Source organism: Littorina saxatilis, linkage group LG17 (genome assembly GCF_037325665.1).
Source record: "Littorina saxatilis isolate snail1 linkage group LG17, US_GU_Lsax_2.0, whole genome shotgun sequence".
Taxonomy (NCBI): domain Eukaryota; kingdom Metazoa; phylum Mollusca; class Gastropoda; order Littorinimorpha; family Littorinidae; genus Littorina; species Littorina saxatilis.
Genome location: NC_090261.1, coordinates 39,023,652 through 39,037,398, shown reverse-complemented (window position 1 = coordinate 39,037,398; position 13,747 = coordinate 39,023,652). Strand labels below are relative to the sequence as shown.

Genomic DNA, 13,747 nt, shown 5'->3' with positions numbered 1-13,747 from the left:
ATAAAGGTGACAGGCATAAACCCGCAACAATACTAGATCATATGCCTATCGCCTACCTACCAGCACTAACCCCTGTCACTGCAGGCCAACATTGAACCTCCCGGAACCAATAGCTCATTCAATCAGCTTTTATCTCGGAGCGTGTTAAAGGCAGAGTCCTGCCCACAATCTCAGCTTTTATCTCGGAGCGTGTTAAAGGCAGAGTCCTGCCCACAATCTCAGCTTTGATCTCGGAGCGTGTTAAAGGCAGAGTCCTGCCCACAATCTCAGCTTTGATCTCGGAGCGTGTTAAAGGCAGAGTCCTGCCCACAATCTCAGCTTTGATCTCGGAGCGTGTTAAAGGCAGAGTCCTGCCCACAATCTCAGCTTATATCTCGGAGCGTGTTAAAGGCAGAGTCCTGCCCACAATCTCAGCTTATATCTCGGAGCGTGTTAAAGGCAGAGTCCTGCCCACAATCTCAGATCTGCCCAGGCTTATACATGGGATAAAACAGTCCCTGCAGTTGGTCACATACCCAAAATTAACATCCTATGTGCTGAATTGAAATAGTTTATTTTCAAAGATTGCAACTAGTGTCCGTGAAGAAATTAATCTATAACTTATAAGAAAACAAAAAGCCCCCTCTGCACTGACAAAAGCAAGTTAAGGTTGTTGATGTTTGGTGTGTGTTCAGGTGGAGGCATGATCCTATCCATGACCAAGTCTGGTCAGATAAGAGATGGTCAGCCGAATCGTTTGCACGGGAAGTTCTGTGCCTTTGAGAAGCCAGACTAGATAACAAAGCCAGTGACACTAAAACCATCTGCGGCCAGAACAAATGGTAAAACATTAACCTGTCGGTTACATGATTGACTGACAGGTTCGCACATTTTGGTCGACAAAGTAGTTTTTATACCTCTGTGATCGATATACATCAAATACATGATAAAGAAAAACAAGTCGCGTAAGGCGAAATTACTACATTTAGTCAAGCTGTGGAACTCACAGAATGAAACTGAACGTAGTCCGCCGCTAGTGCAAAAGGCAGTGAAAGTGACGAGCCTGTTTGGCGCGGTAGCGGTTGCGCTGTGCTTCATAGCACACTTTACTGTACCTCTCTTCGTTTTAACTTTCTGAGCGTGTTTTTAATCCAAACATATCATATCTATATGTTTTTTGAATCAGGAACCGACAAGAAATAAGATGAAGGGGTTTTTAAATTGATTTCGAAAACTTAATTTTGATCATAATTTTTATATTTTTAATTTTCAGAGCTTGTTTTTAATCCAAATATAACATATTTATATGTTTTTGGAATCAGGAAATGATGAAGAATAAGATGAACGTAAATTGGGATCGTTTTATAAAAATAAATATTTTTTTACAATTTTCAGATTTTTAATGACCAAAGTCATTAATTAATTTTTAAGCCACCAAGCTGAAATGCAATACCGAAGTCCGGCCTTCGTCGAAGATTGCTTGGCCAAAATTTCAATCAATTTGATTGAAAAATGAGGGTGTGACAGTGCCGCCTCAACGTTTACAAAAAGCCGGATATGACGTCATCAAAGACATTTATCGAAAAAAAGAAAAAAATGTCCGGGGATATCATTCCCAGGAACTCTCATGTAAAATTTCATAAAGATCGGTCCAATAGTTTGGTCTGAATCGCTCTACACACACACACACAGACAGACACACACACACACACATACACACACACACATACACCACACACACACACACACACATACACCACAACCCTCGTCTCGATTCCCCCCTCTACGTTAAAACATTTAGTCAAAACTTGACTAAATGTAAAAATGACTCTAGTAAATGTGTTTGTGTGTACGTACGTGTACGTACGTGTGTGTGTGTGTGTGTGTGTGTGTGTGTGTGTGTGTGTGTGTGTGTGTGTGTGCGTGCGTGCGTGCGTGTGTGTGTGTGTTTGTGTATGTGTGTGTGCGTGTATGTGTGTGTGTGTGTGTGTATGTGTGTGTGCGTGTGTGTGTGTGTGTGTATGTGTGTGCTGTGTGTGTGTGTGTGTGTGTATGTGTGGTGGTGGTGGTGGTGTGTGTGTGTGTGTGGTGTGTGTGTGTGTGTGTGTGTGTGTGTGTTTTTCTATGTCTGCACGATTGCTTGTGTGTGTGTGTGGGCGAGTCAGTTTGCCCATGCATACACCTACCATTTCAAAGAAATGTAAAGGAGGCATAGACAAATATTCTCTACACAACAGAGGCACAGGAAAAACAATAATTAACTGCTCTTAGCGTCAAAAGCATGATCACAACATTCATAAATGAAGCTAAAAGCAAGCTCAAGCAAAACTTTGTCATACCTCCGCCAAACTTCACTTTTGAAGTGATAGCCAAAGAATACATTGCATCACAGAAGTTCCAACAGGGAAAATCACAACTGAGGCTTGAGAATACAGGTCAAGGCAGAAAGCAGTGGCTATGTAGTGTGAGTACCTGCAATACAGATAATCACACCCACGCCTCAGCAGGTTAACCCCCCTACGCTTTCCTTCCATCCCTCCATCCTCCCCCTCCCCCTCCCCCACACCCCTCTCGCCCGCACACTTCTTGTCTGTCGCTCGTTGCTACCCGCATTCCAGACAATGGTGGGTCAGGTCGGATGGAATTCAACTTGGGTTGGGGTATGTGACACAAACGAATAAAGGCGAAAAAGAATGACTTCGTTGTGCCAGACGAAAGAAACGAGAAGCTATATAATTATATACGTGTACGAGCGTAGTGAAGTAAAAAAAACAAAACTTGACTAAAAAGGGTGGAAAATCGTGTTTGGGCAATGTTGAACGTTTCGAAATCTGTGTTTATCACCAGTATCTGTCCTTTTTATCTGTTTGTCTCTCTCTCTCTCACACCAAAGCCACGCGCTCTCTCTCCCCTTTGTTCAAACCACATTACTCTTACTAAAAAGAAACCATAATTCATAATCTGATTGCCAGCCGAACTTGAGCGGAGGTCTGACACGTACTGATAAAACACGCCAGTTTGTGCCTGATCCATGCTAGCCTACCGAAATTTCACCGGAGTAAAAATGCCAGCGTTTGGGGAATGCGAATACACTATACAATTAAACAACAACCATACCACTCCATAACCATTCTGTATAAACTCAGCCTGAAAGCTAGCGCACACGAGCGTTAAACGATCGACGAATGTGTACACTGTGTTTGTTGATTTCTTGCTAGTGGCAACAGCCGCTGAGCCAAAAGCATGTAGCAGTGGTCTCAAATCGACATAGAAATACTATCCTTCCCGTGTTTCGTTACAGGTAAATAAACACGAACAAGCAGGCGAAGAATACGGACGAAAACGGGACCTTTACGAACTTTAACGGTACCATGCTGAGCGATTAGGCGTTCTTAGTATGAGGAAAGGGGTAAAGTCTGTCCTTTGACTTGGAATGCACATACACAAAAAACGACGACCCCCCACATGCACAAAGAAAAAAGGTGGTACAGATTTAAACTCACATCCCAAATCTCTAAGTCAATGTAAAGGTAAAGGTAAAGGTATTCCCATAACCATCTGGTCGTAGGGGAGAGAGATGTTAGAGATCTCCACTTTTCTGGGGGCCAGCTTTTTATGAGGGCGGTGCCCATCTCCTCTCCCTCGCTGCCTTTGCCTTCCCCGGCCCTGAATAGGGTCAGGTACCCATTTCCAGCTGGGTGGACTGGAGAGCGCTCGGAAAAATCGGGTATTTGTATTTGTCCCCGAGTGGGGGACGAACCACGACCTCCAGCGTGAGAGGCAAGCAAATCAATGTACACACACACAAAAAAAAAGAAAAAAAAAAGACTTCAATAGTTGCTTCCGAGACAGGTCTTCAAATACATTTATTAGTTCACACTTTTATGACAAGAACTATAAAGTATATATACAAGACAACACACACACACACACACATACACACACACACACACACACACACACACACACACACACACACACACACACACACACACACACAAAGTAAGTAAGCACACACAAAAAAGTCAAACATCGGCTCCTTCAAAGTTCCTCAGACACAGACAAGACGAGAAAAGATAGAAAGAAAGAAAGAAAAAAATAAAAAAAAAAGAGAAAGAAAGAGAACATGTCAGACATTCTCTCCTGAAAAAGATCCGCATATGTGAAGGAAACAGGACAACCAAGGAAAATGAAACAAGAAATTCCTCCGAGGTAGGAAAAACACCCCCGTTGGTCAAAGGGAAATAACCATTCTCACTGCCACCAACTGAGAAGGTTATTTCCTTTTGACCATTAATATGTCCCTCTATAAGTCCTTGTAGAATCTTAATCCACCAATAACTCCCTAACCGTGTGTTTGACTGGTCCCAATTTTTGTACGGACCGTCTCAGGAATGTATAGAACCTGTTCACCAAGTTTGGTGACGATCGGTCCGTTCATTCTTGAGATCTATATGCGAACACAAACACACAAACACATCGACCGAAACCTATACACACCCCTATACCGGGGGTGTAATAAAGGAAGAACGAATGAAAGACGGAACAAAATCTAAAAACTCTCAAGAATACTCTGCCCGTGATTTTATGGGAGAGGATAAGCTCCCTTTGTCAGAGCACCTCCACTGGCCTCAAAGTAGACCCATTTGATATAGATCAGTGAGCATCTAAAAGAACATTGTGTTGCAGGCTAGCATATAGTAAGGTTTTTCTTACCGTTTAAGAAACAATCTCTTGTCATCCGTTTTTGGATCAGTTTTATTGTTATATCCTTTCTGGTTGATAATGGCCACAGAAGTGATTCACAGAGAGAGAGAGAGAGAGAGAGAGAGAGAGAGAGAGAGAGAGAGAGAGAGAGAGAGAGAGAGAGAGAGAGAGAGAGAGAGAGAGAGACAGAGAGAGAGAGAGAGAGAGAGCGAGTTAGAGTGAAGGAGAGAGAGTTAGAGTGAGAGTGAGAGAGTGTGTGTGAGAGAGTGAGAGAGAGAGAGTGGGAGGGAAATATATAGAGAGAGAGAGTGGGAGAGAGAGAGTGAGCGAGAGAGAGTGAGAGAGAGAGATAGAGGGTGAAAGAGAGAGAGAGACAGAGAGAGAGAGAGACAGAGAGAGAGTGTGTGTAAGAGAGAGAGAGAGAGAGAGAGAGAGAGAGAGAGAGAGAGAGAGAGTGAGAGACGGTGTGAGAGAGAGAGGGATAGAGAGAGAGAGAGTGAGAGAGAGAGCGTGAGAGAGAGAGTGAGAGAAAGAGAGAGAGAGAGATAGAGAGAGAGTGAGAGAGAGTAAGAGTGTAAGAGAGAGAGAGTGTGTGTAAGAGAGAGAGAGAGAGAGAGAGAGAGAGAGAGAGAGAGTGTGAGAGAGAAAGAGAAAGAGAGAGAGTGAGAGAGAGAGAGTGTGAAAGAGAGAGAGAAAGAGAGTGAGAGAGATAGAGAGAGAGAGAGAGAGAGAGAGAGAGAGAGAGAGAAAGAGAGAGAGAGAAAACACAGAGAGAGGTTAACAGTAGTGAGGGGCGTGTGAAAGTGCACATGGAACAGAAGAGAGTCAATGCTATATAGAAAAGATAGCTACGGCAATAACAATAAAACCGAAGACGTAACACAATAACACACCACATGAGGTAAGCAGTGTGCACACAGAAAGTAGCTAACTGCTGACTTTCGTAGTGATATGAAAATCAAAGGAAATCTAATTGTCAGCTTGGCATTTCAAACTTAAATTCTAACAGAAAGACAGTAAACAAAAATGTGGGCAGTGTTTCACATAATTACGTTGCAGTAAATAAAAGAAAGACATCTGACAAAAACGTAGGAAGTGATTGACGATGCTGTAAATATTAGAAAGGCAGCTAACACTTTAAGGCAAGGCGGCAGGAATATTACTGTACATTTGCAAAGAAAGGGTGAATCATGTATAAATATACATATATAATTCTGCTTTCTGAGTGACATTTTCACACTTAATTAAACTCACTTACCTCCTTCAACCAGATGAGAGCACACAACAAAAGAAATACGATCGATATTATCATAGCTTCTTGCCAGAGATAACACCTGGTTTTTAATGAACATTGGTCCCTGGTATTCTTGGTAAACTCTGTGTTTACTGACGAGATGCTACGCTTTCCTACCTGCAAATCTGACGTCTGATGCAAACGTTTCAGGAATACAGAATCTACGCCTGTCTTTAGTAGAAATACATGCGCTTCAGATTCGCTGGTATTAGGAACAATCCTGCAAGACTAAAAACAAAATATCTAAGCAGGAAAAATGAATATTTTTTATCTCCTTTTTGTTTTGTGTCCGGGTTTTTGCCAAATCTTCTCCTACAGAAATGTTATATTCAATCAATGTGTCACCACTCAACAACCTTTCATGCAAATCTCAGACTGACGGGCGCGTAGCCTAGTGGTTAGGACGTCGGCCTTCCGTGTGGAAGGTTCGGGGTTCGAATCCCTCTAAAGGTGGGTTAAGGGTGGAGATTTTTCCGATCTCCCGGGTCAACTTATGTGCAGACCTGCTAGTGCCTTATCCCCTTCGTGTGTACACACAATCACAAGACTAAGCATGCACGCAAAAAAGATCCTGTAATCCGTGTCAAACACGAGAACACCCAGCATGCATCCCCCGGACTTGGAGTGTGACTGCCTTCATGGCAGAGGAAAAATCCCCGGCCATACACGTGCCTACGAGTGTACGTGGGAGTCACAGCCCACGAACACAAAAGAAGGAGAAGAAATATCGAGCTCAGTGTCTAGGATTCAGACGCTTAGTTCACCTTTCAGTAGGAACTCTTTAAAACAAATCAAAAATCAAAAAAATCAAACACTTCTATCCTTTCCCTTACACAAGTTGCAAAGGTACGCTACCCGGCACAAGCACAGTATAGACACGTCAAGCAGACCACAGCTGTATTAACCATACTGTACCTCTGTCTCGACGTTTTTCGGAAGAAATTATTTCAGCTTGACCTCTCCCAGAACGACACAACTTGATTGATTTCGCGAAGACCACGGGTAAAAGTAAAAAGCCTGATCCTCAAGTGTCAATAATCTAACAAAGACTGTCAAAGAGTTATTCGATCGTGTCAATACATTACACCAAATGTAAATCAGTCAAACTAATAAATATGTCCTCTTAGGGCAAATATTTCTCCTCGTACACCGACGAAAGGTTACACGGACCGGACAGGCACATGAATTTGGCACCTTTCATAAATACAAGAAAGAGAACTTGTCCGGTTTCTACTGCTGATAGAACAGCGCATACCTATTGGAGGAAAGCGTATCAAATATATCGTACGTCATACACCTATTAGTTTCTAAATTGACAGACACACGAATCTAACACCTCATATCGATACGGGGAAGACACATTGTCCTATTCTGATTTCTGATAGTACTACTACTAACTGTCTGTCAGACAAAAATGAGAGGAAAACACACGATTATTGTGTGTATTGCTTGTTGGAGCTATAGCTATTGAGACGGCTGCATGAAGCCTGATTCAGAGCTGTTTCAACTGAGCTTTAAGTTATAATCTCTCTTTTTTTCTGTCGCCAAAAAAGGGGGACCAATACTTTGCTTGAACGCACAAGGCGCCACTGTGCATGAGACGGTCTAGTACCCACCGAACGGTTAACACCGAACGGTTAAAGCACACTCCTTCTCGCGAAAACAGCCTGATTATCTCAGATCTGGTCAGACTTTTACGTGGGATAAGACCCTCCCTTCATTTGGTCATATATATATATATATATATACCAACAACCCACACCCTGACTGCTTGTTGTTGTGAGTTGCCTCCAGTAGTTGAAACAGCCACCAGTGGCTTTTTAAGAAATTAATTCATCAAAAATATTCCCGCAGAAAGCACCAAGGCTGTTCAGTTTTGGTATGTGATCAAGTGGAGGGATGATTTTATTGCATTGTAAAAGCTGGCCAGATCTAAGACGGTGAGCCGACCTGTTTTCACGGGAAGAGTGTGCCTTTAACGACACCAGAAAGTGTTAGCTGCAAGCTCCTAAAGTCGTTATCAGTTGTAAATCTCAAGACTCGATACTGGAAATTGCAGGCACACCTTCGGGTTCAGCACGGTGGGGGAGAAAATTGAAAGGCTTTGTCATTTTCTTTTGTATTTTTTTCTCAACGAAGAAGAAGACAAACACTTAACATGCTTGAACAATCATCGTAGCATTGTTTTGAATCTATCACTATTTAGGAGTGACGGAGAATAAAAGGTTCACTACATACGCTCAAAATATACAACTGCAGACGCGAGGACTTTGTAATATATTACGAGGCTGTCTTGATGTTTGGGGAAATCTGTCTTATAGGTCGAAAGACTTAGTCAATAAACTTTTGAAAAGTTAAAAACTGTAACTGTAACTGTTTATTTTGTCAACTAATGTTTCATATCGTGCCATGCACAGCACGCGTCAATGCAATCATCTTTCCTTGCCAGGATAGAAGCATTCAGCAACCTGAAGCAATTTGCATAAGCGTGCTCAAAAAAGTGCTTATTCGTGTAAATATGTCACCACTTGGTATCGTCCGTGGGCTAGAACATGCCATTTCATCCTAAACATCCACACAAAAAATGTAAAACAATGTACCTGCTAAAAAGTATATAAAAAAAAAATCACCAACCAACAAACAAACAAATAAACAAGTCGCGTAAGGCGAAATTACTACATTTAGTCAAGCTGTGGAACTCACAGAATGAAACTGAACGTAGTCCGCCGCTAGTGCAAAAGGCAGTGAAAGTGACGAGCCTGTTTGGCGCGGCAGCGGTTGCGCTGTGCTTCATAACACGCTTTACTGTACCTCTCTTCGTTTTAACTTTCTGAGCGTGTTTTGAATCCAAACATATCATATATATATCTATATGTTTATGGAATCAGGAACCGACAAGGAATAAGATGAAAGTGTTTTTAAATTGATTTCGAAAATTTTATTTTGATCATAATTTTTGATTTTTTTAATTTTCAGAGCTTGTTTTTAATCCAAATATAACATATTTATATGTTTTTGGAATCAGAAAATGATGAAGAATAAGATGAACGTAAATTTGGATCGTTTTATAAACCAAATATTTTTTTTTACAATTTTCAGATTTTTAATGACCAAAGTCATTAACTAATTTTTAAGCCACCAGGCTGAAATGCAATACCGAAGTCCGGCCTTCGTCGAAGATTGCTTGGCCAAAATTTCAATCAATTTGATTGAAAAATGAGGGTGTGACATTGCCGCCTCAACTTTTACAAAAAGCCGGATATGACGTCATCAAAGACATTTATCGAAAAAATTAAAAAAAAACTCTGGGGATGTCATACCCAGAAACTCTCATGTCAAATTTCATAAAGATCGGTCCAGTAGTTTACTCTGAATCGCTCTACACACACACACGCACACACACACACAAACACATACACACACACACACACACATACACCACGACCCTCGTCTCGATTCCCCCTCTATGTTAAAACATTTAGTCAAAACTTGACTAAATGTAAAAACAAGACAACAATGACGTCATTGTACCTTATTGCGCATGATGGCGTTGACGTCAGCGTTGTGGTCAATGAGGAACTTGGCCAGCCAGAGGTTGTTGGTGAGAGCTGCTATGTGCAGACACGTGCGGCCGTCACGGTTGGGTGTGTTTATCGCCTCTGGTTCCTCTTTGACTTGCAGCAGCAGCTCTATCACCTCTGCAAGGGAATTATGAAGAAACGGTTACCAAGGATACAGTTACCAGTGGTGTATTATTATCAGCTCATAACAGTTGATGTGTTCAGGCTGTTGTTGTTGTTGTTGTGTTGTTGTTGTTTATCTCTGCGGAATTGTACTAGCTGCATGTGTTTGTCAGTTATTCCAAGAAGAAGACAGACAAACCTGAACAAAACAAAACAACATACACACGCGCACACCAATAAAACACATTCACACACCTATCCAGCCAGCCAGCAAAGCGAGCAACCAACCAACCAACCAACCAACCAACCAAGCAACGAAAACCACAACGCACCGACCCAGACTCGAAAAGAAAATTCCAGGAGCAATCTACCTGTCTGCTTAAGAGTCTGTCTCTCCGATAATTATCCCACCGCCTTCACGTTCGTCTCCCAGACAACCCATACGACTCATATAAGTGCGTGTTAATGACATGTACAGTTTTGAATCTATCAGTCCATAAGACAGTCGAACCTGTCCGTAACGATAACACGTACAAAGGACCAACCAAAACTGGTCCTTAGAGACAGGCGGTCGTCACGGAAAGGTGAATTGTATAGACAAGATTCTCGTTGGGATTCTCTTTGGGGTGGTCGTTATTGGCAGGTGATCGTTATCAAGAGGTGGTCGCCAGGGCAGGTTCAACTGTACTTCAAAAATGCCATTAGGTACTGCCGTTCCAACAGGCTCTCCTTAAATTGAGCCCAAAGTCGACTTTTTCACGACTTTTCGAAAACTCAATGCAATAACTTCGTGCAGCAGGCTTCGCCCAATAAATTGAAGGCTCAGTCAAATGCTTTCCATGTAATTAAGCCCCAAGTTCACTTTGGGAATTCTTTTGACCAAAACTTCAGTGCCAATTCTTCGTGCAGCGAGCTTTGTGGAGTAAGCTTCACGAAGTCGACTGCGCCAAATTATTATCAGGTTTTACTCACCGACATGACCTGCCTGTGCCGCTTCGTGAATGGGGTAGTCTCCCTTGGCCGTTGGCTGCCAAAGGTCAACGCCCTGCTTCCCGAGAACCTCTAGTGCATCACGTGACCCTTTGACGGCTGCACAGTGCGCCGTTCTGTTAAAACACAACAAACACGATTTTTCAGACAAGAAAAAAAAAAGAAAGTTTTCTGGTAATTTGGGGATATGAAACCGTCATTATCCTTTGTGTGTGTGTGGTGTGTGTGTGTGTGTGTGTGTGTGTCTCTCTCTTTCTATCTCTCTCTCTAGTTTTTATTACTATCATAATTATTATACTCTTACACACATTTTTAGTGACGATCGAACACTGTAATTAACATTTGGCTTGCCCTCAAATCTATTTATGTACCAACAACACAAAACAAAAGATCGGCACTGTCGCAACTCAGCCCTGAAATGTTTTGGCTGTCAGAAATCGTTTGTGTCTTATACCACCATAGTATGTAATTATCAGGTTATTATGTCTTAAGCACCGAGACATGAGAGAGAGAGAGAGAGAGAGAGAGAGAGAGAGAGAGAATCAGAGACGGAGAAAGGGGGAATGAGAGAGAGGGGAGAAAGAGGGGAGAGAGATATATAATGAGAGAGAGAGAGAGAGAGAGAGAGAGAGAGAGAGAGAGAGAGAGAGAGAGAGAGAGAGAGAGAGAGAGTAAAACGAGAAACAAAGAAACTTATTTTATTCTTTGTATTTTGGGCCTTTTCATTATTGTTTAACTGGAATTAGACAACTCCCGCCCAAATTAAAATGTCTGCTGTTAAGTGCTACGTTTTGTGTGTGTATAAATATTCTCATCAGCTGCGCATTTGTTAGTTTATTTTGCTCATCCTTGTCAGTGCTTTATATCTCTCTCTATTCCACTTCATCTTTATTTTCTTCATTCGTACCGATTGCCCCATTTTATTCGAAATAGCGAATATTCATGCTCTCACCGGGAATCCCCGTTATTTGACCCTCAGCGAATGCGACCCGAATTTATCTGCAGGAAGTTTTCCGCTACTGTCCAGCCAGACAAGGAATTCGGTCGGCTGTGAAGGAAATCCTGTACTACTTTCGTTATAGTAAGTTCTATGTGGTCGCGACCCCTACACACACACACCTTTCGGTTAATGCCTCATCTCACACTTTACGGAGATTTCCGCTGTTCGGTCCGAGAGACACCGGAAGCTGTCGAGATCGGAAGGAGGATGCGGAAATTGTGTGTTCTGGTCCCGGAGTACCGAGACAAGTCACTACACCGAGACTATCACGTTAATTGTCATTTAAGAAGATGCTGTAAATGGTGCCTGTTTCTTACATGCGTTTTACTTATTTTGTACTGCAAAATGATGAAGTTGGTTGTCAATAGTTGGCCCGGATATAGTGACTCTTCCCGCACATAGCCCAAATGTTAATTTGGAAAGACGATGACAACGAAGAAGTGACATTCAGCAGAGTTGACTGAGGATACATTCAGATTTTTTCAAAAATTCGAATCCACAACACGCAAAGGCCTAGTGCATCAGACACCGGCCTCCTATGCGAAAGGTTGAGTGCTCAAACCCTCGCATTGCTTCGATTTACCGTGTCAACTTATTAATGTGCAGACCTTTTACTGCCCTTCATGTGTAAACTCAAGCAAAAGACCAAGTATGCACGAAAACAAAATCCTTTAATCCATGTGTGTGTGTGTGTGTGTGTGTGTGTGTGTGTGTGTGTGTGTGTGTGTGTGTGTGTGTGTGTATATGTGTGTATGTGTGTATGTGCGTGCGTGGCATGTGTGTGTGTGTATGTGTATGTGTAGTACTAGTATGTGTGTGTGCGTGCGTGTATGTGGATGCGTGCGTGCGTGCACGGTACGTGCGTGTGTGTGTGTGTGTGTGTGTGTGTGTGTGTTCGTCTGTGTGCACCCGTGCGTGTGTGTGTGCAAGCGGTTCTTTAGCCCTGCTTTGACACACAGACACTGTACGGCGAATCAATACGGTCAGAAATTAAGTGGGCAAGAGCTAATTTCCGGATACTTTCTTTCCTGCGACCACGTCAGAGGAAATTCACTGATGATTTGCCAGTTAAAATCGGCTTTGTTTTGACAATACGAGCATATACGTACGTGCATTATATAGTCATTCTGGCTATCGACCAACGTTATCCGAGTTGTCCAAATCATAGAACAGTGACAAAGAGGTAACCCGATGAGCAAAAACACAGACATTGATACAGGCAGACAGACAGATACAGGTAGACAGCCAGACATCGTAGCAACAAGAACGAGAATAATTATGCAGAAGACATTATACAAGTTAATGTGTAATAAGACAAACATGCTAACTGCATATGCTTCTCCTTGTGCTAACCAGAGACGTGGGTAAATTTAGAAAGTAACAGGGAAAAAAGAGAGAGAGCGAGAAAAGAGAGAGAGAGAGAGACTGAGAGAGAGAGAGAGAGAGAGAGAGAGAGAGAGAGAGAGAGAGAGAGAGAGAGAGAGAGAGAGAGAGAGAGAGAGAGAGAGAGAGAGAGAGAGAGAGAGAGAGAGAGAGAGAGAGAGATATATTCAACTTCAGAAGTTATCTGAAAACGCATGACACAGATTTAAAACTAGCATTTACAAACAGATCATATTTCTCAAACCCACTAATATCACAATGTTTGATAACCTGTACACAAACTAGTTATGGCCCAAAGTAACAGAAAATGTTGCACACAAGATTCAAACTGAGGACTTGAATTTGTAGTCATGTTTGTACACATTGTTCAAACACACATCTACAACGGCTTTTCGAAGCTTACACGAAGAAAACATAGCTCACGGCGCTCAGATAAAATACTAATCTTTGATTTGTTTTTAGAAAGAATATGCTTTAGTTTTACAAACATCTAAAATTCGTTCAAATTTGCCTCTACAAAAGCATTATTTTGAAATATTATGTAAAGTAAACGTTTCGTTTTGTCAATAATTGAACGCCCAACAAACTAACCTTTCTTGTTTTTTGATTCCACAAAAGCAACTATACCTCAGCTGACGGCTAGATTAAGCATTTAAATCCCTAGCCTGGCACGCACAAGAAAATCTCCGAACATGGTGTGAAATACTCTGT

General features: G+C 42.1%; 1 protein-coding gene across 2 annotated transcripts in view; it reads right to left on the bottom strand.

The window, feature by feature from the left end:
* Nucleotides 1–13,747, bottom strand: part of LOC138952432 (inversin-A-like) — a 62,842-nt gene that overhangs the window by 11,299 nt on the left and 37,796 nt on the right. For both annotated transcript variants that reach the window (XM_070324101.1, XM_070324102.1), the window contains 2 exons: nt 10,636–10,769; nt 9,512–9,678 (listed from right to left, as the gene is read on the bottom strand). In XM_070324101.1, coding sequence (XP_070180202.1) covers nt 9,512–9,678; nt 10,636–10,769 — 301 coding nt within the window. The remainder of the gene's footprint in view (nt 1–9,511; nt 9,679–10,635; nt 10,770–13,747) is intronic.